This window comes from Pleurodeles waltl, chromosome 3_2 (genome assembly GCF_031143425.1).
Source record: "Pleurodeles waltl isolate 20211129_DDA chromosome 3_2, aPleWal1.hap1.20221129, whole genome shotgun sequence".
Lineage (NCBI taxonomy): Eukaryota > Metazoa > Chordata > Amphibia > Caudata > Salamandridae > Pleurodeles > Pleurodeles waltl.
In genome coordinates, this window is record NC_090441.1 from 11870072 (window position 1) to 11897456 (window position 27385).

General features: G+C 42.6%; 1 protein-coding gene across 5 annotated transcripts in view; it reads right to left on the reverse strand.

The window, feature by feature from the left end:
• Window positions 1-27385, reverse strand: part of ACACA (acetyl-CoA carboxylase alpha) — an 895081-nt gene that overhangs the window by 485043 nt on the left and 382653 nt on the right. For all 5 annotated transcript variants that reach the window (XM_069226569.1, XM_069226573.1, XM_069226571.1 and 2 more), the window contains 2 exons: window positions 22874-22976; window positions 21167-21274 (listed from right to left, as the gene is read on the reverse strand). In XM_069226569.1, coding sequence (XP_069082670.1) covers window positions 21167-21274; window positions 22874-22976 — 211 coding nt within the window. The remainder of the gene's footprint in view (window positions 1-21166; window positions 21275-22873; window positions 22977-27385) is intronic.

A 27385-nucleotide genomic window follows, 5' to 3' on the forward strand; every position in this document is an offset into this window, starting at 1 on the left:
GGGCAGTCCAAGAGTTGCAACAGCTTTAGGTATCTAGGGCATGTCAGTTCCCTACATTTGTGGAATGGTAACGCAATAAATGTGCTGCATAGGTCGCTATAGGAGTCTCCCAATATATGTCAGAGTCTATGAAGCCAGACCCAATGTGTAGGAACTGTAGTCGTGCCCCAGTATGCGAGTATTGTTTGGTGGGCCGCTCCTAATGCTAGATTGATTTGTCACATTCCCGCTTAAATCACGTAGGGTGCAAGTGGATTGGGAAAACCAAGTATGGTATAAGCCGGGAACCTGGGTGTTGAGATGGGCATCTATGTCCCAGGATCTCCTACAACTTGGAGATCATGGGGCAGTCCCACAGGATGTGGAGTAGCATTCCCTGCACACTGTCTCCAACAGTCGGCCGAATGTGTGGGGTAGCATTGCTGAAGTCGGGGGCGGGGGGGTTGTTTGATACCAGTAAGTAGTGATTTTGCAGATTTGCGAGCCGTATGATTCACTTTGTAGTATATCTCCCCACATTATGTGGGAGTCAGGTATCTGCCCAGTTCCAGTTCCCAGCGGCGCTGTCCCGGGGATCATGGAATCAGGGGGGCCTGAAGAAGAATGGTGTGTAAGTCTAATACCATTCCCTTGTCCGTGAGCTTCAGAAGAAGCCACTGTTCGGAGGATGTCAGCGGTCATTGGGCCCTAAGTCAAAGGGCAGGGTGTGCGATCCATGGGCAGACTTAGGAATAGGAATGTCTTTCTGACTCTGGCAGATCAAACTCTTCTTTCAGTTGTTCAGAGCAGCGAACCCCATCCGCATCGTACAGATGACCGACCGACAGACCTGCATCTGCTAGTCTGCCACCAACGAAACGACAGGCAATTTTGTCCTGGCGTGAAGACTGAATTGTCTAGTATGGGCGTCACAAGGAACGTAAATGTGGTCAGGCCGATAGCTACAGCAATTCTATCCCAGACTCTGAGCGTGGGCTCTGTGTCTGGGGAAGAACAGAGACCCCAGGAGTGCTGCGACTTTCTAAGAAAAGGCACTTTCAATAAATGTAGATCGGCAATTGCCCGGTCCATGAAGAGCCATAGTTTCTCGAATTCTGCTCTCAACCCTCAACTAGGTAACAAAGCTGTACCGGCTGATAATATGTGCGGAGATTAGGGATACCCTGCCTGCCTTCCTTTGTGAGTCGGTGGCTCAGGGTCGGGGACATCTGGGGATGCCTGTCTGCCCATATGAAGCGAGTCAGCTCCTTCTGTAGCGTCTTGATCTTTCCAGGTAAAACAGCGCCAAGTAGGGTCTGGAACAAGAAGAGGATTTTTGGAATTGTGATCATTTTAACTGCCGCTATGCGGCCTAGCCAGGAGAGGGGGTACTGGTACCATCGAGTGAGGTCTCGCTTGACCTGCCGCATGAGGGTTCTGTAGTTCACCTGTGCAGTGGTAGGTACTGTTGTTGCCAGCTGTATACCTAGGTAGGGAATAGTGTTGGCGATCCACTGGACAGGGGTGCTATCCGAGAGCAGTGTTGCTGTTTGTGGGAACACTGAGATGTTCAGCACCTGAGATTTCTGGACGTTAGTACAAAATCCCACTGCTGCACCAAACTTTTCAACCTCTTCCAAGAAGGCTGGTAGAGCCGTGCCCGGGTTATCTAGGGCCACTTTGACATCATCTGTGTCTAGGCAGATAGTGTGATCTTCTCCCCCAAATCGACCCCCGGTGATACCAGGATGGTCTCGGACATGTTGAGCAAAGAGCTCCAAATAAAGCACAAATAGCAGTGGTGACAGTGAACACCCCTGGCGTGTAACTCTGCCTATGGGGAAGGGTGTGGATGTATGCCCGTTACCACTGATTGTTGCCCTTGGGTGATTACAGGTGCTCAGTATCCAGTTTCGGAAACCGAGTCCTATACTGAAGCAGGTGAGTGTCTCTATTAGTTATGGCCAGTGAACCTAATCAAAGGCTTTTTCAGCATCGACCGCTAGCAGTACGATTTATTTTCCAGATCTTTTAGCCTTGACTATGATGTGTAATATTCTCTTAGTATTATCGCTGCATTGTCGTTGGGAAATGAACCCAGATTGATCTGGGCTTACCATCCCGGAGGTAGGTCCTGCGGGCCCTTTACAGAAGGAAGGGCGCTAGCAGCCGGCAGAAGGTCCTGTGAAAACTCACTGACTGTAGGTATTCATCAATGGTGTTAGGTAGTATGTGTTGCACAGTGTAAAGGTCACTATTAAAGTCCCTGAACTCGGCTGCAATATGTGAGTTGGTCTGGAGTACTGAGCCATCTGGCTGAGCCAGTGGCTCTACGGTCATAGCCTGGCACTGACCACAGGGTCTATTAACTAACAGTCACCCAGGTTTGTTTCCCCCAAGCTAGTAAGAGTTTTTCAGCCAGAGGATGGAGTACTTTGCAATGCCAAGTTGTAGCTGCGCTCGTTGTTTCCGGGATGCCTCTAGAAGTCTCCATACCCTAGGGGCCCCTGTGTGGTGATGGATGAGCTCCAGCACCCTAACTTGTTGCTGAAGTTGTTCCCTATTTTCCATGCTTAATTTGTTTTCTGCCATGCAGATGGCCATAATTTCTCCTTTTAATGTGTCTCATAACACGGCGGTCTAAGAGTGCTATGTAGTTTAGGAGCATTTTAGTGGGGTATAGGGTAATAGCCAATGAGCTACTTACCCTTGGGGGGCATACACCTTGTTATGACCACTTCCTGTGGAGTGGGCATCTCCCTATCCCACAAGGACTATCTCCAACCAAAACCAAGATGGTGGAACCCTTCTTTGAGTGTCCAACTCTGGTAGTCCACCTTAGGGGTGTGGTTAGTTATCCCAGGGGTGATACAGGCCTATTGACTAGCTAATTTCCCCACCTATCCTGGTGCCAAATGGACATCAGGGCAGGAGGTGGCTACACTCAGGGCTGGGGAAGTCAGGGGATGTGCATACCAAAGGCAGCAGGGTATTTGAAGACCCTGATATTGGTATGCAGATCTGCTAGCCATCCTGCTGGAATGGATGGTAACACCCCTCTCTGAAGCAGGCATTGTTTCTGACCTCTGAGAGTGCAGGCTCTCACCTATAGGGGGTCAGAAACGTGTCTGTTGGTGGCAGACTGGACTAAACTAGTCAGTCAGCATACCAAGAGTCTAGCGCGGTTCAGGGGGCATATCTAAGGTGTCCACTAGGCGCATGTCCGAATAAATTTAGGGCTGGCATCAGACCAGAAATATTAAGATGAGGTGTTTGATGCCAAACACATAAGCTATCATTCATTTCATTAGTTTACCCTCTGGAGGGATATGATTCGAGGTTGACCTTTCTGTCTCCTCCAAGCGAAATTAACCCTAGAAATTCTCCCTGAAAGAATTAAATGAACGGCCATATCAGGGCTATGGATACATTAGGATATAAAAGTTGCCCCCCACCCTTTATTTTTTCCTGGTGAAGCTTTCTTGATCCCTGTCAAAATTATGAAGCTGCAATTAATCTTGTACCAACCAATAACGTTTACCATAACCCTCTTCATCTATTTCTTCAAAGATGTCAATAAAAACTTCACTATCTTCCATTCCTGTGGGCTGGTGAACATCCTCCTGTAAGACGCTGGCAGAACCCAAATACATTTGGAGGATCAATGTTCTAGCTTTTACGCTCTATCATGAGCTATTACGCTTCCCTACACAACCTTCTGGTCTTTTTCTTCCTGGTCATAGCCTCACGTCCGCTTGGATCATCCTTGAATGCTTCATTTCTACTATTACATCCCATAATGAATCCTGTTTACAGAAAACTATTCTGGTAGTACATGCACACACCAAAATTAACAGTATACAAATACTGTACAAACACAGGAAAAACAGTAAACTCACACATACAGGAAAAACCTGAATGACTGAACATCAGAGACTCAAGTTCATTCATCAGAGTCTCAAGGTTCAACATGTCTCTATGAGGTGGTTGAGGAAAGACACCTTCATGATCAATTAAGCATATGAGCAATCATTTCATCAGTGTCATGACACTTATCCTGCTACAACTTACAAAAGTGTGAGATCCATACTTAAATCATTGCTGTCAGCACATTCATAACACTTCACAGGCAACAGGCAGAGCAAACATCAGGGTTACTTTCAAACTAAGAAGTCAAATCATTTTAAAACCTCCCTATTCTATAATGATGTGAATAAAATACCTCCAGACAGAGTTAACAGCACCACTACACTGCAAAACACAGTCCTTCCGGGACATCATTCAAAATGACATGTAGCTCAAAATATGGCTTACACTTCATGAGTGTTCCACATCTGTCTCAAAGGTGCAACTGCTTTATTCCATTGTCCACACAGCTCTCTGAATTCCAGAAAGACTACCCAAAATAGCCTGACAAAATAAGATGAACGTTGAAAGTGCCATGAAGTAAGAGTTTTTTTATCCTATTTACATGCCTCTTTCTTGTCGCTAATTGGGCTAACGTCAGAGTAACAATCTAAAACATTCTTACACCCAGTACCTCGTCATCTCTACAACAGTTATTTCATTCTTTGACCTCTCCCCATTATTTCTCTTTGCTAACATGGGCACCCTTAATTTGCCATTGTCTCATTTCCATTTTGAAGAACTAACAGGCTGCCTTCTCTACAAAATGGTGGAATACGGGATCTCATGTAGACAGAAGTTAGCAAAACCTTGCAGTGGATCTTGTACTGGATTTACCCAGTGCTGAAACTTGGTCACTATTTCATAGATACCTTGCAGGGATGCCCAGCTCCACTAAACCACGCTCCACTAGAAATCAGTTAGCACTGTACGTTTCCAAAACCCCTTAAACTGCTCCTCTTTTCCCCCCCTCTTCCGACTGCCTATGACTGACATAAGTTGTAGTGTTCCATCATAATATCAAATAAAAAATATTGTGGTACACAAGTACTATGCCAAAAATATCGTGGGACAGAATACAGGACATAAGAATTAATTTTTTATGTAATTTATATCATTTCTGTTAAAATAGTTGTATAAATTATTGTTTTAATTATTTTGTTGAGTATTCGTTTTTGTTTTGCAAGTTATTAATTTAATGTTAAGGGTATGTACTTTGTTTGGTATAGTTTATTTTTATTTTTGATGTAGTATTATATTTATATTTTTTTTTAACTTTATTGAAATGTATTAATTAGCCTTTTTTTAAATTCAAATACCAATAGGGTGGGAAGTCTTTTTAATATTTATTTTTAATTGTACGTAAATATATTCCTAATTTAAATGTGTTATGCAATTATTAGTCATGTACATTATGTTATTAGTAAGTTATGTAATAAATATTTTTAAATAAAATGGCAATTTCAATTTTTTATTGGCTACTTTAATGATTTTATAAATAAATGATTTGAATTTAATTTTTACATTACTTGATTGTAATATGTGTTTTATAGTAATTATTCTTTTAATATCACTTGTTAAATTAATGCATATTCTTAATTTGTTTCAGCTATTATTTAAAAAAAATATTCTGGGTGTTGGATTTTTCTGGTAATAGGCTGGGAAGGGTTTTAAATATATATGTCTAATGTAATGTTTTAATTATTAGTAAATATTGATAAGTTTTCATTTTGTATTCTTATTTGTTAATCTATTATTTTAATTGATAATTTATTTTCAAAATGTTTAAGATTCACTTTAGGTAATTTTTTATGTTTTCTTTTTAATTTAGGAGTTGGAATAGTAAATGTATGCTTTCCAAACCCCAGCACTTTCCCTACCGTTGCTTATGCCGGGGTGAGAACAGTACATTTGACCCCTCCAAAGTGCTACACTTTCCCTACTGCTGCTTATGCTGAAATGGGAATAGTAAAACTGACTCTCTAAAGTTCAACATTTTCCCTACTGTTGATTAGACTGGAATGAGAAGAGTAAATCTGACCCCTCCAAATTACAACATTTTCTCTACTGTAACTTACATAACTTTGATCCTCCTACCCTTCCAAAGTCCATCTTTTCTACTACTGTTGTTTACATTGAAGTGAGAATCCTAAATCTGACCTCTCCAAAATCCAGCACTTTTCCTACCGTTGCTCAGGTTGGCGTGAAAATAATAATTCTGGCGCCTTCAAAGTTCATCATTTTCCCTATGGTTGTTTACGCTGGAGTGGGAATAGTAAATTTGATCCTACCAAAGTCCAATACTTCCCCTACTGTTGTTTACAATAGAGTGGAAATAGTTAAATGTGACCTCAATAAATATAATTTTTATTCAGATGTTTTGTTAATTATTTAACCCCATTGGTGCAGGCGTGACAACCAGTGGCCGATGCCAGGGAGGGATTTTTTTTTTTAACCAGAGAGATGTGAAAGAACTTCCGCCCCACCACCCCTACGCCCACCCGCCCATCTGTGACATCAGCGCACCTCCAGGCGCGCTGACGTCACAGTTTTCCCCACCGGAGCAGCAGGTGAGTGTTCTCTCCCCACTCCGGTGGGGCAAAAAAGGCCAAAACGGCCTCCCCAGATACCAGGGAGGCATCGATGGAAAGGGGAGAGTCTCCCCTTTCCATCGATGCCTTCCTCGCACCGTTTCCTGGCCATGGATCACAGTGTGGCTGTGATCCATGGCCAGGAAAAGGCCCTAGGCACCAGGGATCTTGTTTGGGTGGAGTGGGCGTGGGGGGTGGCCCCAGAGTAAGTAGGCCAGCCCCCCCCACTTGGGGGGGGGGGGCGTAATTAAAAAACATGTCAGGGTTCTCCTGGGGGGAATTGCGCCCCCGATACTAAAATGTATTTAAAAAAAAAAAAAAAAAGCAGGGTTGGCTCTTTCTACACGGGCCGACCCCTAATGGGCAAATTATTATATATTTTTGGGAAAATGTTTCCCCAGGAAATATTTTTTTTTTTAAATGAAAATGTTGGGGTCAGCCCTTGGGCTGACCTCCTATGGGGATTTTTTTTTTTTGATACATGTGTGCTTTGCCGTGGCGTCACAATCAGCCCCAGGGAAAGCACACATGTATCAAAAAAAGAAGTGATATAGAGGGTCAGTCTCTCTCTCAGTGGATATATATATATAAATATATATCTCTCTCTATATATATATATATATATATATATATATATATATAGATATATATATATATATATATATTTTCTAAATGCAGGATGGGGGTCAAGCAGATTATTGCTGCACCTTTGTGTTTAATTACATATATAGTTACTGATCTTATTGGTGCTCGGGTCTTGAGGACCAACCCCCTAGGCCTCAGAGAACCAGAAAAACTGGTTTAAAACATTGAAGTAGAGGACCCAGCACCCAATTATATTTGACAGTGTCCAAAAGATTTATCTTCCCATACTTGCAATATGAGTCATAGATCACATAATTCCATAATCAGGTCTTGTTAAAACAATTGTTTTTTATTGATTCATGTAGAAGATTGATAATTCATAGCCAACGCGTTTCATCCTGACGGACTTCTTCAGGGCTGATGAAAGAGCTACAGATTGAATAGAGGTCAGACAGTATGAGAAGATGTTGAGCTGCAGTTGAGAGTCATTGCAAGTTGGCAAAGGTAGTCCAGTTTTTCACTACGGTTAGTCGGGAAGGGTTCTGTTGTTCTGGGAATGGGCTGCCTTGCAAAAAGTAAGTAGTGCGTCTTAGAAAGTACTCCAAGACTTGGGCCAGATAGCCTGCACCTGTCTCACTCTTAGAGACCAGTCGACTACGTCCATCTATTTTTGGATGTTGACTTCATTCAGAAAATTGTGCAGCAAACAAATTTGCATGCAGACCAATTTCTGAGGGAGCATGGAGGCACTCCCATTCTAGGGCACTCCAGTGGACTCCCACTTTGCTGACGGAGTTGAAGATATTTTTGGGCCTTATGCTCAAAATGGGGTTAGTGCAGAAACCCACCTTGCAGTCCTACTGGACGACTTGCATGGTTTGGGTAACCCCCATCTTCGCACCATACATGAGCAGAGATCGTTTTTTGCTACTGCAGCGCATGCTGCATTTCAATGATAATTCTGCTGCATTGCCCTGGGACCATCCAGACCATGACAGGTTGTTCAAAATTCGGCCTGTCAAGGAACATTTGTGTGCCAGGTTTCCAGAGATCTATACTCCTGGAAAGAATATAGCAGTTGATGAGTCCTTGATCCTGTACAAAGGACGGCTGCTGTTCAGACAATACATTGGGAGCAAAAGAGCTCGCTATGGCATAAAGCTGTACATGCTGTGTGAGAGCTCTTCTGGCTTGAGAATGTATGCAGGGAAGGACTCTGTAGGGTTGCCCTACCACGTTAGGGGTCACAGGTAGGATTGTATGGGAACTTGTCCAGCCACTCCTTCACAAAGGTTTTAAACTTTATGTGGACAGCTTCTATATAGGAGTACAGCTGTTCAGTGAGCTCTACAAAGCTGGCACTGTGACCTGTGGTACAGTTTGTTGTAGCCGCAAAGGATTCCCACAGGAGCTTGTTTGCAAGAGGCTCCAGAAATCCAACGAACTGCTCGCAGTCCAGTTCTTGGGTAGGCGTGATGTTTACATGCTCACTACAATTTATGATGAGAGCACTTCCCCATCACGCTTTCTGGTCAGATAGCCGAAGTTCACAAGCCAATCTGTATACTTGATTACAATAAGTACATGGGTCGAGTGGACAAGAACGACCAGGTTCTTCAACCATACAATGCGTGTTGTAAAACTCGCACTTGGTACAAGAAACTGTTCACCCAACTGATCCAGGTGGCAACATACAATGCATATGTTGTTTACCGTCAGACAACCACAGGAAGACTCATGACTTTCCTTGACTTCCAGTTGTCTGTAATTAAAAGTCTTACTGCTGTTACAAAAGCAGCAGCAGCCTCCAGCTCATATGTTCTGGAGGATGTGGCAAGGCTGCAGGAGCGACACTTTGCTGATCGCATCCCTAAAACACCCAAAAGGGATCATCCATGTTGTCGCTGTAAAGTGTGCTCGAAGCGTGGAACACAGCAGGAGAGTCAGTATTACTGTCCCCAGTGCTCATCTCAACCAGGCCCCTGTGTCCCTAATTGCTTTACTTTGCAGCATACTAAAGCAAAGTTCAGGGAAATCGACTAAGGTGGAGCTGCTGTTGGGTAATCCTTTCAGTGGCTGTGCATGGATAAAGAACATCCAGGGGCCACTGCTTTGTTAGGTAAGCAGCCACAGAATTTTACTTCATCTACTTCAGGAAATCATGGACTTCCTTATAGCCTGCTTGACACCTATATCCACCGTCAGAACGTGGTAGGTGCTCTGTTCGATTAACATGCATTATAGTCCCCATACTGCACATACTAGTGGACGGAACATATGCCACATTGTCACAGAGTACCCTGTGTGGCAAAATGTTAAGGGCATGACTGAATTTTGAAGTGCTTGTTAGGGAACGTATGTATGCTACGCAAGGACCACCATGATTGCCAACGAGAACCAGAGTAAGTGTAACAAGTCAAACAAGTGAAAGTATGCAAACTCAATTTGTAGCTTCACTTTCAAAGCAAAACTAGAAGTGTTGGTGAATGAGTCCCACAGGATATTTGTTTGACTTTTTACTTTGAGACTTTAGGATTTCTTCACCAGCATGTCTGCCTTAGTTTCAACAGTAGATATGCTAGCTCAGTTGCATCCACAAACTAGTATAGGTTCACTTGGCAATTACACAGGATTAGTCAGGACTCTGATGAGGACAGAGACATGAATGGACAAGGAAAGCTTATGGTAGGTGTACCTTCACAAAGATATATTGCACAGGTAGAAGGCAGATAGTAAAGGAAGTACAGATGTACATCATCTACACCTATGGATTCAAACCCACTGGTGCCATCCCAGCACCTGGAGGACAATGGCATGTATAGGACAGTGTTTGACCTGCTTTTGATGTTTATCCTCCATCATAACTTAGTAGATGTTCAATTTGCTGTATGGTAAGTGCATTACAATGACAGCACTGCACATAATGTTGGCTGGGACATATGCTACGTTCTCACGGACTACCCTGTGTGCCAAACACTACCCTTTTTCATAGACTATGACCTTTTTTTTAGGGAACATTGCAAGAATTACCCAAAATGTCTGCCTTAGTTTCAAAGGTAGATATGCTCACTCAGTTCAAGGAATCGCTTCGCACGGCATACTCGGACATCCCCAATTTGCATCCACAAACTGGAAGGAGTTCGACTTGGCACAGTGAGTTCGCTAAAGGCGCATGAAAAACATGTCTTCCTGAGCCTCAGGTGGCTGTCATGGGAGTCATTAGTAAAGGTTCACTACTCAAGCCTTCGGTAATGTTCAGGAAGAAGGAGGTGGTCACTTGACAGGCGGTAAAATGTAGTCAAACTTATTCCGTCATGTGGCGTATGAATGTGATGGGCCCTTGTCTGGCAGCGGTAAGTTAATGTGAGTGCAGTGATTGGTTGGATTGGGCCTGTGAAAGGGTTGTTTGTTGTGCCTGAATGGCGTGTGAATGGACCATAAAGAGGTTGGTGCCTGGATGTGGCTTTATGGCCCACCTTCAGCAGGCTTGGTTTCAATAATCAGATACTTTGATAAGTATTCATGCTTTGAAACCATAATTTCTGGAGGTGCTAAAACCAAACAATGTGAGTGGTGGATTAACTTTAACATACTAGTACCAGGGGAGTCCAAGGGTGCAGGACTTGTGTGGCTCTCACCAGTTTTCCTTCGCCCAGAATCCCCTTGAAAGCACAAACGTTGCTTAAAATACACCTTTGCCTTGCGTTTCAGTGAGGTGAAGTCCTGGAATCTGCAGGCAGCCACAAATTTTCTACCACCCAGCTTTCCATTAAGTCTCCAGAGAAAAACACTGCCTCACTTGTGTGGGTGGGCAAGTGACCGCAACAGGGAAGTACCCAAAATGGATTGCGGAGACATCAAAATTACCTACCACAAAACAGCCTGGTTTTGTAAGACAGTCACCTGAGTATTTGGTCCTGGGTTCAGCGGAAATATAGAGAAACCTACCAAACCCAGACATTTCTGAAAACAAGACTTCCAGGGCGGTCCACGGAAGTGTGGCGTGTTTGGATTTCACAAAGTTTTCTTACCCAGAATACCCTGCAGAAGTGAAACATTGATTAAAAACACTATTTTTGCTTGCTTTTTTATCACGGAAACAACAGGAATGTGCAGGGATCCACACAATTCCTACCACTCAGTGTTTCCCCACTTGTCCTGATAAAAACCCAACCCCACTTGTGTGCCTGTGCCTAGTGCCTGAATCAGGAATGGATCACTCCAGGGTTAACAGTAGCCTTCATGCAAGGACTACAATTGACCTTTGTGTGATCCATTCCATTTGCGGGCACTAGACTACCCACATAAGTGAAGTACCATTTTTATCGGGAGACTTGGGGGAATGCTGGGTGGAAGGAAGTTTGTTGCAAAGGATTCTGGGTAAGAGAACCTGGTGAGAGCCCCACAAGTCAACCCATCTTGGGTTCCCCTAGGTGTCTAGTTTTGAAAAATGTGTGGGTTTGCTGGGTTTCCCTACGTGCCTGCTGAGCTACAGCCCAAAATCCACAGATAGGCACCTTCCAAAAAACACATCAGTTTTCAATGTAAAAATGTGATGTGTCCATGTTCCGTTTAGGGGCGTTTCCTGTCGTGGGCACTAGGCCTACCCACACAAGTGAGGTACCTTTTTTATTGGGAGACTTGGGGGAATGCAAGGTGGAAGGAAGTTTGTTGCTCCCCTCAGATTCCAGAACTTTCCATCACTGAAATGTGAGAAAAAGTGTTTTTTTGCCAATGTTTGAGGTTTGCAAAGGATTCTGGGTGACAGAATCCAGTGAGAGCCCCACAAGTCACACCATCCTGTATTCCACTAGGTGTCTAGTTTCAAAAAATGTATAAGTTTGCTACGTTTCCCTAGGTGCTGGCTGAGCTAGAGGCCAAAATCCCCTGCTAGGCACTTTGCAAAAAACACGTCCATTTTCATTGGAAACATGTGATGTGTCCATGTTGTGTTTTGGGGTATTTCCTATGTCGGGCACTAGGCCTACTCACATAGGTGACGTACCATTTTTATTGGAAGGCTTGGGAGAATGGTGGGTGGAAGAAAGTTTGTGGTTCCCCTCAGAGTCCAGAACTTTCCATCACCGAAATGTGAGGAAAAAGTGTTTTTTGGCAAATTTTGAGATTTGCAAAGGATTCTTGGTAATCGTACCTGGTGAGAGCCCCACAAGTCAATCCATCCTGGGTTGCCCTATGTGTCTAGTTTTCAAAAGTGCATAGGTTTGGTAGGCTTCCCTAGGTGCCACCTGAGCTACATCCCAAAATCAACAGCTAGGCACTTAAAAAAAAAAAACATGTCAGATTTCAATGTAAAAATGTGATGTGTCCATGTTGCAGGTACTAGGCCTACCCATACAAGTGAGGTACCATTTTTATCAGGAGACTTGGGGGAACACAGAATAGAAGAACAAGTGTTATTGCCCTTTGTCTTTCTCTACATTTTGTCCTTCCAAATGTAAGACAGTGTGTAAAAAAGAAGTCTATTCGAGAAATGCCCTGTAATTCACATGCTAGTATAGGGACCCCAGAATTCAGAGATGTGCAAATAACCTCTGCTTCTCAACATCTTACCTTGTGCCCATTTTGGAAATTCAAAGGTTTCCTTGATATCTATTTTTGACTCTTTATATTTCACCAAATGAACCACTTTATACCCAGTATACAATGAAAACCCATTGCAAGGTGAGCTTATTTATTGGCTCTGGGTGCCTGGGGTTCTTGATGAACCAACAAGCCCTATATATCCCTGCAACCAGCAGAGCCCAGCAGACGTAACATTATATTGCTTTCAAAATTCTGCCATAGCTGGAAGAAGTTATGGAAGAAAATGTGGACAGAAATGGCTCTTTTTCACCTCAATTTCATTATTTTTTTTATTTCAGCTGTTACTTTTTGTAGGAAAACCTTGAAGGATCTACACAAATGACCCCTTGCTGAATTCAGAATTTTGTCTACTTTTCAGAAATGTTTAGCTGTCCGGTATCCAGCATTGGGTTTACACCCATTTCTGTCACTAACTGGAAGGAGGCTGAAAGCACAAACCATAGTAAAAATGGGGTATGTCCCAGTAAAATGTAAAAATTGTGTTGAAAAATGTGGTTTTCTGATTCAAGCCTGCCTGTTCCTGAAAGCTGGTGATTCTAGCACCGCACACCCTTTGTTGATGCCATTTACAGGGAAAAAACATGTGCTTTCTTCTGCAGCCCGTTTTCCCCATTTTTCTGATGAAAAAAACATGAAATTTTAGCTGTACTTTGGCTAATTTCTTGGTCTCTTCTAGCGGAACCCACAAACTCTGGATACCATTAGAATCCCTAGGATGTTGGGAAAAAAAAGACGCAAATTTGGCTTGGATAGCTTATGTGAACAAAAAGTTATGAAGGCCTAAGCGTGAACTACCCCAAATAGCCAAAAAAGGTCTTAGCACATTGAGGGGTGGGGGGCGGGAAAGGCCCAGCAGCTAAGGGGCTAAAGATGTGTTTGTAGTGTAATTTTATTATAATGTCTTTAATTCTATATATTTATTTTTTTAAATAATATTTTATTTATTTTAATAATTGTATTGTAAATGTGTTTTTATATCTGATGTATACAGTTTTTTAATATTGTTATTTATGAGTTTTTTTGTTTTTTGTTCACATGACTTTATAATTTTACTATTTATATGGTATGTTTATTACTTTTTTATATTTATTCTAAAGTATGTAGCTTTATTTTATGTTTTCAAGTCATACAATTTAATTTCATCTTTTTAAAATATATATTTTTCCAATGTAATATATTTTGAAGTAAATATGTTTTTAAAGTTAATACTATAATTGTTCAATATTAAAATTCTGACATTTTTTCTGTGACAATATTTTGGTATTCTATATTTTTGTAGTCAATATTTTGTTCTTTACACACAAAGAATGAAAAGTCGATATTTGTGTCCTCTCTATGTTTTTTGCCATTCTTTTTATATTTTGATACCTTTGGCCCCAACATTGTGTCTTAAAACCATAAATTGTCTATAAATCTTCTACCTAATATATATTCGTTATGCACACTGCTCCTCTTCACTAAGATATTTCAGGCATTTACAACTATTATCGCACACTACGTTCTACCTCTCAATCTCGTTCATCAGTTCAATGGTTTACTATAACACATTTATTAGTCCTTACACCAGTGAAAAGGTTAGACATTGCATGTTTTTGATTGTTTACTTTTTTGTTACAGTTTTTGTTTATTCTCTACTGTACAAACCAATAACAATGATCAAAGTAAAAATTAAAATACAAACTACAAGGCCAAAAAGAGAGAGAACTGTTTTGGGACACATCACTACCGAAGCAAACCATATTGTATGTAACTTATCATAAAGGTACAAAACCACAAAATTACCCCTTTCAGCACAGGACAAGAATTTATTTTTCTAGGCAGGACGCCTATAAATCTATTTACTTCAAGCAACAAATTCAGTTCACTTCCCATTTCAAATATTTTTTAAAAAAAACTAAAGGAGTTACATATATCACTTTGAACATGCAAGTAATTGGATAGGGGAAACAGAGATTAACTTTATATGGCAGCAGGGAACTGGTGCTAACACAAAAAATGCCAGAGAGAAAAATCCTTTCACCTGTATACAACACAAAAGGGCTCATTACGAGTTTGGTGGATGGTTTACACCGTCTGCTGAACTTCCAAATGGGTAGTTGCCGCCATACAGGCTGCCTCCCCGCCAGCCCCATGAAGAGTTTCCTGCTAGGTCAGCAGGCGGAAACCTGAGTAATCGAGCCAGCGGCAATGCTGTAGAGCGCAAGGTGCACCAGCACCCTCGCAATGTTCACTGCGAACAATCCAATGGTGGTGGCCAAGGTGGGGCCCTGCACTGCCCATACCAAGTGCATGGGCAGTGCAGGGGTCTGCAATGTTCACTGTCTGCACAGAAGACAGTGAACTTTGCGAGGCTGCTGAGCAGGGGGACCCCTACACTGCTCATGTCAAGTGCATGGGCAGTGCAAAGGCCCCCCTGTGGCCCCTGCACCTTTTCTCTGCCAGCCTTTTCATGGCAGACTGCGACCTCCACCTGTTGCCAACCCGTCGGGATCCCGGCGGAGACAGCAGAACCCTGGTGGTCTCACAGCCAGTGTCTTAATGTGGCGGTCGGACAGCTGAACCCTGGCGGTCTGACCGCCAGTGTCTTAAGGTGGCGATCGCCAGCCTTGTAATAAGGCCCTCAGTGTGTGGATGGATTGGAAAGTGAAATTACTTTCTTACATATGGATTGTGATATAAAATGTGAATTCAGGCTGGAGAGAGGGTATTGCTTGACTCAGTTGCCATTGAAAAACATGCATGGAAATTACCCACGGAGAACAAACAATCTGAGAAACAATGGATAAATAAAGTAATCTTGACGTTGTTGGGGAAGCTCATCATGAACTACTTTTGTAGTGGGTGCCTAAGAAGGGTCAGGTCACACATACAATGTGATCAGAGACTGCTTTTCTTTCTTAATGTTAGCCTGGTTACCCTTAGTAAGCGGAAGGATATGCAAAGACTTTTTGTTGCAGTGAGTGCTCAAACAAGGGTCCTCTTTTATGCTAAGTTAGGTGAAGTTATGGGTGAGATAGTAGCCTTATTTGCTCAAGTGGAAGCTACCTCAAAATATTTTCACTTTCTTGAAGTGTAGATCACTCTATAACTTTCTAAATCCTACTGGCTACAATACTAGATCAATGGCAGCTAGGGGTTGAAGATTTCCAGCTGATGATGTAGTATCCCCCCAGATAAGTCCCAGCAAAATAGAAGATTCTTTATGTTTAAAAGTGTTTTACAGTTTTGTGAGTCTACTCTCTCCCACTTTCCCTTGTGATGATGTAAATATTAACTCTTCTGTGCCAAGGACAGAACCCATTTCTACCCCCACTCCCCCGCCAGGGATGGCAGCAGAAGCGCTTTCCCTGCCACCCGCAACACCAATCTCCCACCCCGTCGGCGATCTGATGACATTTGTGTGCGCACAGCGCACTGACATCAAATGTAGCTGAGACGTGATGGGGGTGATTTATTTTGTTATTCCCCTCCCCCCCCCTAAGAAGGCAGACTGGGATTTTGCACAGTGAGCTCTTTGGGCACATATTTTGGCTGTTTCTGCCCTTGGGTTCAGAGTGGTGATATTTTTAGGCTCACTAGACAACAGGGAAAATTTGCGTGTGAACTGGAGTTCGTCTGACGGTCTTCACTGGCTGAGTGTGCACTGTGATATGGCGGGCGTTGTGTGTGGACTTGCGCTTGGTTGGAGGTGTGTGGACTAGCGCTTGGCCAGCAGTGTGTGTACTTGCCTGACGGTGTGTGTGGACTGGTGCTTGTCTGGTGATGTGTGCGGACTGGCGCTGGGCTAGCAGTGTGTTTGAACTGGGGATTTTGCTGGCGGTGTGTGTCGACTGGCTTCTGGCTGACAGTGTGTATTGATTGGCTTCTGGCTGGCGATGTGTGTGGCTGGCATTTGGGTGGTGATGTGCACACATAAATTTTATAATTTTGACTGTTTTATTTCTTGTCATCGTTTGCATTTGTGATTCTAATGTTTATTTCTCCTTTTTATTCCAGTGCAAAACTTCTGATTTCCTTTGCTGCAACTCTTGCTTGCTGTATCGGCACTGGTAGATTTGCAGTTTGTGTAGGTGCATGTGTGTTTTGTACCGTTTACTCTAAATGAGTATCATTTCCCTGCATTCATGTGTTTTAGTGAATGGTGTGGTAATAGCAGCATATTTAGCTGCTGTTTTATTTTGTGTATAATGCTCCTTGGATTTTGGTACAATGTGTATTGTGTTGTCTTGTGTGTAATTGTCTTTTGGTTTTTCTTTCTAGTGGGATATCGCTGGTGCTTGCTTGTCTGTGCAGGGTAGGTGCTAGTGATTCTAGCTGTCTCTGGCAAGTGAGTGGTATAGTTTTTGAGTATATAGGACTCTGTGATAAAGCCACCTTTGTTTATTACTTATTTTACACAGTGTTGGTTATTGTTGACTTTTTTGTCAAGTTACTTTTATTAGTAATGATTATGGAAAGTGGCAGGATTACCGCTCCATAGGTTGTTGGCATGCTTTTCGATTCTTCCTTTGACTATGATTATGAGACAATTATGAGGCAGCAAATTTTGTGCCCGAGAGGAAACTTCTGTTGATGAAGCCACTCTCAGTGTGCAGAAAGTGCCTCTTTTAGAGGAGGAACTAATGTGCTGATAGTGCAGTAAGAGGCATATGGATTGCAGCCCGGGGTTGAAAGGCTTCACTTTGGAAGTGCTGAACTCTGGACTGAATATTGAAAACCTTTTGCCTATAATTTGTTTTCAGCTGTTTATGGACAATGTATTTTTGGATGAGATTGTTGAACAGACTAGTTTGTATGCTGAACAGTATTTTTGGGACAATAGTGCCAGACTTAAGTCCCACTCTAGAGCTAGCCAGTGGTCTCCCACATATCTGAATGAGTTGAAGGTGATCTTGGGTTTAACTTTTTTGATGGGCTTGATAAGGAAGCCATCACTGTCTTCATATTGGTCTACTAGTCCCTTGATGGCAACTGTTATATTTCCTGCAACCATGAGTCTTGACCAGTATTTGCTTGTGCTTCGGAAGCTGCAGTTTGCTGATAATGCTTCAGCGGTGCCATGAGATCACCCTGATTGTGACGTCTTATTAAGATTCGGCCTGTCCTTGATCACTTTGTAGAACAATTTTCAGAGATCTATGTTCCAGGGAAAGATATAGCGGTGGGTGAGTCTTTGGTCTGGTTCAAGCACTGTCTGGTTTTTAGGCAGTACACTCCTAGCAAGGGGGCATGGTATGGAATTAAGATGAATACGCTGTCTAAGAGTAGTAATGGATATGTCTATAATTTTAGGGTGTACACAGGCAGAGATTCCACTATTGACATCCCCCGGTTATTAGTAGAGGACTTTTTAAACAAAGATTATCATTTATACATAGATAAATTCTACACTGGTCTGTAATTGTTCAAGGAATTGTTCAAAGTGGACACTTGCTTGTGGCCCTAAAGGTTACCAAAAAGAGCTTGTTTGTAAAAAACTGGAGAGGGGACAGTGCAGTGCCCTGCGTAGTGATGAACTTCTAGCTGTAAAATTTGCAGACAGGTGAGATGTCCACATGCTGACAACCATTAATGATGAAAGTACTTCACCTGTGACTGTTTGGGGGCAGGCTGCTGAAGTGCGCAACCCTTTGTGCATTTTAGACTACGATAAGCACATGGGTGGTGTTAAAAGAGTAGATCAGAGGTTGGAGCCTTACTGCTGTCCATAAGGCTTACATTTGGTTTAAGAAGTTGGCTATCCATTTAGCAATCTTTAATGCTTTTGTTGTATTCAAGCATTGTTCGCCAGATTCAAATACAACGTTTGTTCAGTTTCAGCAGTCTGTGATAGGCAGCCTTCTTGTAGTGGTACAGGTAAGTGTTCCTAGAGTTGGAGTGGTGGAGGATGTGGCTAGATTGAAAGATCTCCACTTTGATGATTACATTCCACCCATGCCCAAAAAAAACCTATCCCAGTAGGAGATGTAGAGCCTGTATCTGAAGAGGCGTGCAGGAGGATACTCATATGTACTACCTCAAATGTCCTTCTAATCCTGGGCTATGTGTGCCCACATGTTTTAAATTGTACCACACGCAATGGAGTTACTAGGAGCAACTGTGAGCGTAAAAGTGAACTGACTGGTAGGTATTGTTTTATATTTTTTGTTCAGATTTCACAGCTGGCATTAGTGTGATGTATTTAGTTAGAGTTGCTGTGTTTGTAGGTATAGTTTTGCATCTATTTCCAATTGGTTTGTGTTTTCTTTTTTGTTAAAAAATGTGATGGGGGTGTGCGTCGACTGGTGCATGGCTGACTGTGTGGTTGAATTAGCACTTGGCTGGCGCTGTGTGTGAGCTGGCATTTAGCTGGTGGAGTGTGAGTAATGACTTGCGGCTGGTCACTACACACATTTGCTAGCCAAACGCCAGTCCACACACCCCATCAGCCACCAGATGGTGTGATTGCTGTATCAGTCATGTGGGTGTATGGAAATGTTGAGCCCTTGAATGGCGCTGTCTGTTGATGTGAATGTTGTGATGTGCTGGGCCCACAGCTGGCGGTGTGGATGGTCTTGTGTGTCACGTATGAAAGGTGTGTGAATGGCCTGTGTCACGTATGAAAGGTGTGTGAATGGCCTGTGTCACGTATGAAAGGTGTATGAATGGCCTGTAAAGCGGTTGGTGTCTTGTTGCAGCTTTACAGCTCACAAGCTTTGAGTAATTGGTTCAGTTTTGTGAACGTCCAATTATAAAGAGTGTATTTCATTTTTGTGAAATCTCTTCTTAATAAAATGTTACGTTTTGAACCTCCACTCACCCTCGTGCCAAATCCAACCAGTATGTGTGTGTACTTGAGGAAATAGATGGTTGTGAAGAAATATTTATCTTTTCTGTCTAGCTCTCCCTGAGTTTACATTGTCTCTAGGGAAAATCTACCAACTCTAGATATTTTCGTAAACTAGACAACCCAGGGGAGTACAGTGTGGTGTGCCTCTCGTGGATCCCAAAAGATTTTCTTACCCACATCCCGTGCAAACCTCAACATGACTAAAATCACACATTGTCCTTGCAGTTCTGTGCCATATTGTTTTGAGAATCAGAAGGAATCCACAAAACTCCTACCACCCAGGGTTTTCCCACTTGTCCCAATAAAAACGCTGTCACACTTGTGTGCCTGAAAACTCATTTTCAATATTTCAACAGTTCTTTTCCTTGGAAAAACCATGAAGGGCCAACACATGACCCCTTCCTGAAGTCGGAATTTCGTCTAGTATTCAGAAATGTACAGCTTTTCTGAATTATCTATGGATTTCTCACTGGTTTCCACCACAAAAAGGAAGTAGGTTGAGAGCACAAAAAATAGAGAAAATAGGCTACCTCTTAGAAAAATGCCAAATCTGTGGAACAAAATTAGGATTTCTGATTCAGCTCTGCGTGTCCCTGAAAGCTTAAGACCGTTCATGGATGCCACTTTTAGGCAACAACAAAAAAAAGACACGCTTATCTGGAGCACTATTTCCCTATTGTTTTTTAAAATCTCAGCATTTTGCTATATTTTGCCTATGCTATTGGTCCCCTCCAGGGGAATCCACAAACCCTGGGTATCTTTAGGATCCCCAGGATGTTGGAAAGAAGGATGCAAATTTGGCGTGGATAACTTATCTAGAAAAAAAGTTATGGAGCACTAAGCGTGAACTACCCCAAATAGCCAAAACGGGGCGCAGCACTGGGGAGGAAAAGGACTAGCAGTGACGGGTTAATGTTGTGTCCCAATTAAGATTTTTGATATACTACAGCAATAGGAAGTTGGTTGAATGAAAAGTGGACTCAATCATTGGGTGCTACTGGAAGGTCCTATTTCTTTTTTGGCAATGTAATTGTCTGTGCATTGGTAAAATCTCAATAAAGATACTTGTCAGAAAAAAGAAAAACTGGAGTGCAGCTTTGCTATGCTGGTAAAAAGTGCATATTTGGGCTCCTTGGGAACAAGTAGAACAGAGTGCCCAATCCATATAAGCGGAACCTTTACTTTTTCTGCTCAGACTCCAAACTCAGGAGTGTGTTTAGCAGCCCCACACAAGAATACTGATCTTTAATCATTTGGAGTGGCTTCACTTAACTGAATAATTGTCTACACTCCCAGCCATTGACTACCAACAGCTCTTTTTTCCTTCTGTTAACTGAATTAATTTTATTATTGACTCCAACCATCATGTATGCAAACCAATTTAAAATTTCCATTACACTCCAGTTTTTAAACAGGAGCACAAAGATTGGAAGTATTATGCTTACTTGAGGGAGAAGAAAAAACATCAGAATGAATCCCTGGAAAGGAAGTCAGGTTCTTGAACTCCTTATTCATTGGTGAAGTGCTGTGCAGAGTGCTATCTTTAATTGACATGTGTTTAGAAGACCGTTTTGGCAGCCTCTTCTATCACAGTGTTGTTTAAACCCACTACTCATACATTTATAAGTGGACACAAGACACAAAGGCAGATTTAGCTCTAGGCAACACTCACCTTGCTCTGTGTGAACTCCCTGAACATCGCAGCCAAACCATCGTCGTCAATATCGCAGTCTGTCTTGATGGCCACATTTAGGATGTGAATAGGCTCATCTCTAGCACGCTGCAAAGAATAGTGAAATAGATTAACCCTAAAGAGGACAGCCAAGGACCCAGGGTGAGCCAAACACAAAGTAACTAGAATGTTAAAAAACACAGAATTCCTTGTGACAGCAGTGTCCTGAACCCCTGGAAATTTACATTACAAACCAAAAATGGACGCCCTCAGTCCCAGAAGGTCTTGCTGAGTACAAGATCCCAACAGGAGATGCTCTTTATCTCATAGGCGTTACCAGTGGAAGGAGGTATTGTGGCAAATCATTAGGTAAAATAGGTACCCTTAAGTAAACATTAACTACTGATGATTCTCAGCCTGATGACAGGGAATAATTAAAGCATGAGAATCTATGAAACATCCAGTGCTACAGAACCATGGAATATACTTTCTCCCACAAGAACAAGCACAGGGATGGCCAGTGAAATCCCCCACTGTTGGAAATCTCAGTTTATATGAACATTAATGTTACAAAGCAAGCAATGCAGAGATTAATTACTCAAATGAAGGTGTGACAGCAAAACTGAGGTTCAAGATTTCTGAGGTAACTTCTCTGGGATCTTACTACATGTATTTCTTCTACTTCTTTCATGAGTTCATAAGACCAAGACTTTCACTCTTGTTCTTGCTTTTTTGCATTTTAGGCACAATGTATGAAAACAGTACCAATAAAGCGCAAAGATGACTATCAATGTGGTTACTAGGATGGGACACTTGACTTGAGTGGAGTGACGCAAACTACTGTTAATCTAGAAGGGAGGAAACTGAAAGATAGTATGATGAGAAGTATGATGAGAAGTATGAGAAAGAAAATGCATATACATGTCACTTGACTCAACTGTTCCAGTGTATGGCTATTCTTCTCTTAGCCAGTATACTGCTAGATATTTTGTACACATTTCCTCCTTTTCCTTAGGGGACCAATCCCAGTAAACAGTGCTTCAGCACATGCAAACAAAGTTACTTTTCTTACTCTATGCAGACTGTAAAGGTCTCAAAGCAGTGCAAACTGGATATTACGCACAAAAGCTCTGTATAATTAGTTCGCTCACTGTTGTAGTGTTTAAGCTTGAGCAGACTCCTCTCTGCTACAAATCACTTGAATCCTCAATGTACACCCAGAAAAATGCCTTGGCCAGAAACTGTTAACACTAAAGTAATCCCATGCATTTCAACAAATATTTTAAAACCTACAATTAATGGATCCATGCACCCTCTCTCGTATGTGGGTCAGAAAAGGCATTTTGTTCTGGGTGTCTAAAGTAGTACACTTAGAGCATTATATAAAAGGAGGAGGCTATGTTCTACCTTTAACAAAGTCTGCTAGAAAAAGAGAAAGTAAAAATAAAAGTCCTTTAATGCCTTCTGCTAGCAACAGCACCATCCTGCAGTTAAATTGTGTCTGGGAAAACACTTCAAAGCTTCTGTGAAAAGGCCTTCATAACTAATAAATAATGCATTGCACTCAATGCCGCTGTAGCTCATGAGGGAGAGTGCCTGCAGAGTTCAAAATGGTCTCAGTCTCAGAAAAAGACAGAAACTATCCACCATCCAAAATATAATAACCCAAAAATCTTGCTATTCTAACAGCGACATGAAAGGAAATACCTTGTTATCATCTTCATCATAGAGGGAGGTGTGACCAGCTTCAGAGAACGTAGGGCTTTGAGGTGGCGAGTCAGAGAAGCAACTCATCACGTCATCAAATATTCTGAAACACAAAAGTTCAATAATGATATCCATTGAAAAATTCACAGTTAATAATTCATCTATGAACCTGAAGAGATGGATCATCTATCCTGACAAGATCACCTAATTTCTTCAATGAATGAGATGTATTAATGAAGACTTACCCTTGTACACACTCCCCCAAAACCTAGCTGTGACTTTTACTCAAGAGCCTCTGCATGAGATCGAGAGGAAAAGGAAGTGGGGAAAAGGTCACATAAGTAACCGGAAAGGAGTAGGTTTCTTCTTTCCTAGATACAAACCACACGTTTGACTTATTCCTCTTGGAGCCATGAGGAGTAAAACACAACCATGTCTGGCAGCTGGACAGAAGCGCAAACAGTATCATAAGGAGTGCCAGCTTGCCAATAAGCATGCATAATCCTATTTATGATATTTGCCTACAATGGTTAAGGAAATAAGCTTCTTACCTATAACTTCGGTTCTCTTGCATTGGTATCTTCATAGATTCACATGCAGAATAATTACCCCGGTTAGTTTCCAAAAGCAGTACATCCTCAACCTATACCATATCATATCATAGTAAGCCAAAAGGCATCTTTTGCCCCCATCCTCGTCTAATTATGGTGCAAACTCCAGCCAATTAAAATGCTCTGCCTCCAGCTGATCTCCCACTAAACCTTCCAACTTTCAGATTTTCAGAACCACAGTTACTAGCTTTTTTTTCTCCTGATACTTGCAAACTTCATTCAAGGGGAGAGGGGAGGGCTGCATGTAAATCTACGAAAGACACCAATGCTGGAGAACCGGAGTTACAGGTAAGCAATTTATTTCCTTCTCTAGCATTGGATCTTTCAGAGATTCACATGGTAGGATAACAGATTTACATAGCAGTGCACAAATTACAATGTTATTGTTGGGATGGTGGGATGAAGAAAGAAAATAAGTTACTTACCTGTAACTGCAGTTATCCAGTATTGGTATCCTTCATTGATTCACTTGGTTGAATCATTCCCCATCATCGAAATGGGAATCCTGTGGTACCATGGTAAATCAGTAAGTAAAAACTATCACAGGCCATAATGGCACTAGGCCATCAGTTTACTAGTCTATCTATGTGGTTTTCAAAAAAGTACCAAAATTGAACAAGGACGACTCAGGTGCAGGCACCCTCTAGAACTCTTCCAATACAGGCAGAGTCAAGGAAGCAGTGCTGTGTGAACGAATGGGGGCTCTTCCACGTAGTAGCACAACATATCTTCTCCAGCTGTGTGCCTGCAAACAGAGCAGTTGAATTAGATACTGCTCTTGTAAAATGCACTTTAGCTTTTCTTATTAGGGGTTTGCTTGCTTTGGAATGGCAAAACTGAATTGTTGATGAAATCCATTGGGCTATCGCTGCTTTGATCACTGCAGTCCCATGACGCCCTGGTCCATAAGAGACTAGCAGCTGATCCGCTTTGCAAATATATTTGGTACGGTGAAGATAAAAAAATGTAAACACCATTTAATGTCCAACGTATGAAGAGTCCTTTCAGCTGATGTGGATGTATACGGAAAAAACGTTTGAAGAGTAACCGGTTCATTGAGATGAAATTGAGAAGGAACCTTATGAATTAATTTTGGATCTGTTCTGAGATGTACGAAGTTGTCTGTGAAACATAGAAAAAGGCTCTTCTGTAGTGAAGGCCTGTATCTCACTAACCCTTCTAGTAGATTCGAGACTGAGTAATAGAGCAATTTTGCATGTGAAAAACTTTAGGTCAGCCTTATGAATGGGTTTGAAAGGAGGTTTCATTAGTTGCAAAAGTACCACGTTGAGATGCCACTCCAGGGGAGGAGTTTGCACCGGTGGGAAAGCTCTGAACAGCCCCTTCATAAAATGCTTAATGAGTCTTGTTGAACAGAGGGATAGAGTCTGTGCAGTGCGTCTGTACCTTGAAGTTGCAGTTAGGTGGACTTCGACAGCTGCACGAGCGAGGCCTGATTTGGCCAGCGAGAGAAGATAAGGAAAATCTGTTCGGGAGAGGCTTCAAACAGGTGTAAATCCTTTTTCTGGCACCAGGAACAGAATCTTTTCCATTTTAATCTGTAGGCCCTGTTCGTGCCTTCCGCTCTTGCTTTGGATATAATCTCTCTGCATTCTTGATTGATGTTTAAGTCCCAAAACTCATAGAACTCAGGAGCCATGGGTGTAAATGTACAAAGGGTGTTTCCGGGTTTAATATTTGGCCCTGGTTCACTGTCAGGAGCGTTTGCACTTTCAGAAGGAGTATGGAACTGATTTATGACAGGAGGATGAGCTTCGTGTCCCAGTGCTGCCCGGGCCACTTGGGAGTAATAAGAATGAGGCAAAATCATTCTGCTTTCATCTTGCTGAGAACCTTGGGAATTAGTGGGAAGGGGGGAAAAGCGTATTCATGAAGTCCAGACCATCGATTCGAAAGGGCATCCCCCACGACCCCGGAAGGGGGGATCGACTTGCATAGAACTGGCATTTATAATTCCTGTCTGTGGCAAAGAGATCCAGTGCTAGTTTCCCCCACAGTGAGAATATTTTGTCTAGTTGTCGCTGGTCCAGTTTCCACTCATGGCAACTGTCTTTGGCCCTGCTGAGGGTGTCAGGTAGGGCATGGTGTACACCGGGCACGTTTTTGGCATTCAGGGTATCTTGTGGGATGTGAGCCACCTCCAGAGCTCCTGTGCTTCGTGAGAGAGTGTTCGAGATTTGGTTTCTCCTTGCTTGTTGATATAATACATGCTGGTCGCATTGTCTGTATGGACCAGCACCGAGGATCCTGCTATTCTTGGGAGAAAAGCCTGCAGGGTGAGAAAGGTGACCTTTAGTCCCAGGCGGCTGATGTGCATATTCTTTTGACGTGTCGACCACTTTCAACTGTTCTGTAGCGCCTGCAAGTGTCTTCCCAGCCATCCAGTGAAGCATCCGTGGGGATGACGAAATCGAGTACTAACAGCAGAAACGTGAGGTCTTGTGATAGATGAGGTCTGTAAGACCACCACGTTAGAGTGTCTATCATCTTTGGAGTTATGGATATCAAGTCCTCGAAGGAGCCTTCTAATTAGATCTAATGGATCTGCAGTTCTTCTTGCTATGGTATCTTTTTGAGGCACGCCAATGGGACTAGGTTGATTGCGGAAGATATCATGCCCAAGAGCGATTTGAACAGCCTCAATGAAACATACTTTTTTCTTGATTATTTGCGAGCCAAATCTGCTAGCCTCCTTTGTCTTTCCTGGGTGAGGAAGGCCTTGTTCTGAAATTTATGTATGTAGGCTCTTAGAAACATCATATTTTGACAGGGAGTGATTGACGACTATCACTAATTCACAGTGAGACCCCAGCTTGAGAAATAGTGACAGGCAGACGTTCGTAGCTCTGGCAGCTTGCTTTGGACTTGAAGCTTTTAGCAGCTAGTCTCAGATGATCTTGTTTTCTGACAGCGGCTGCTACTGGGGCCAAGCAATTGGTAAATATGCCAGAGAGGTGTTTGTATAGGAAAACCTAGTGCTCAAAGACCCAGTTGACAACAATGGTATCAGACGAGCAGTCCTCTTGTAAGGGAAGAACACCCTCCTCCCCAAAACCTGAACAGTCGATGACTGACAGACAATCAATCCACATTTAAGGCACACGCTAAAGAGCATAATAAATCATACCATATGATTTATTATGCTCTTTAGCGTGTGCCCTAAATGTAGATTAAATATGCCAGAGGCTGACTTGTGGCTAAATGGAAGGACTCTGAATTGGTAATGGGTACCGCTACAGTGAAGTGGAAATATTTGCGGTGCTTGGGATGAATGGGGATATGGAAATATGCATCTTCCAGGTCTAGAGACGTCATGTAGTTCCCGCTGTTCAGAAGGTGAAGGATGTCAGAGAGAGTAATCATCCAAAAGGATTGTTTGCAGAGAAGCTTTTAGCTACCCGAGATCTAGGATAGGTCTCCATTCCCCTGATTTCTTGCGTATGAGGAAAAAACAGTAGAATCCTCTTCCCATTTGAGCAACTGGAACCCTCTCTATTGCTCCCTTCTCAAACATTATGAGGGCTTCCTTTCTTAATAAGTGAAGATGAGGGGAGTGTGATCCCCCTGGCGTTTACAGAGAGACCACCAAACACTCCACAAAGGTATGGCCATAGGTGACAAGTGCCAACACCCATTTGTCTGATGTGATGTTCTTCGAATGATGGAGGTAACTGGAGATATTAGCACCTATGAGGTGAGGAGAAGGTGGTATCTGGATAAGATCATTGCTCGTGATCTGTGTCCCAGCTCTGATGTGATAGTTTCTTGCATGGTCCGTATTTGTAGAAACCCGCTGTGAATGGTTGGCAGTATGGTTGCTGTTATGTCGACCTGTACTGGGGCTGATAGGACTGGTACTGCTGGGAGCGTTGGTATCCGC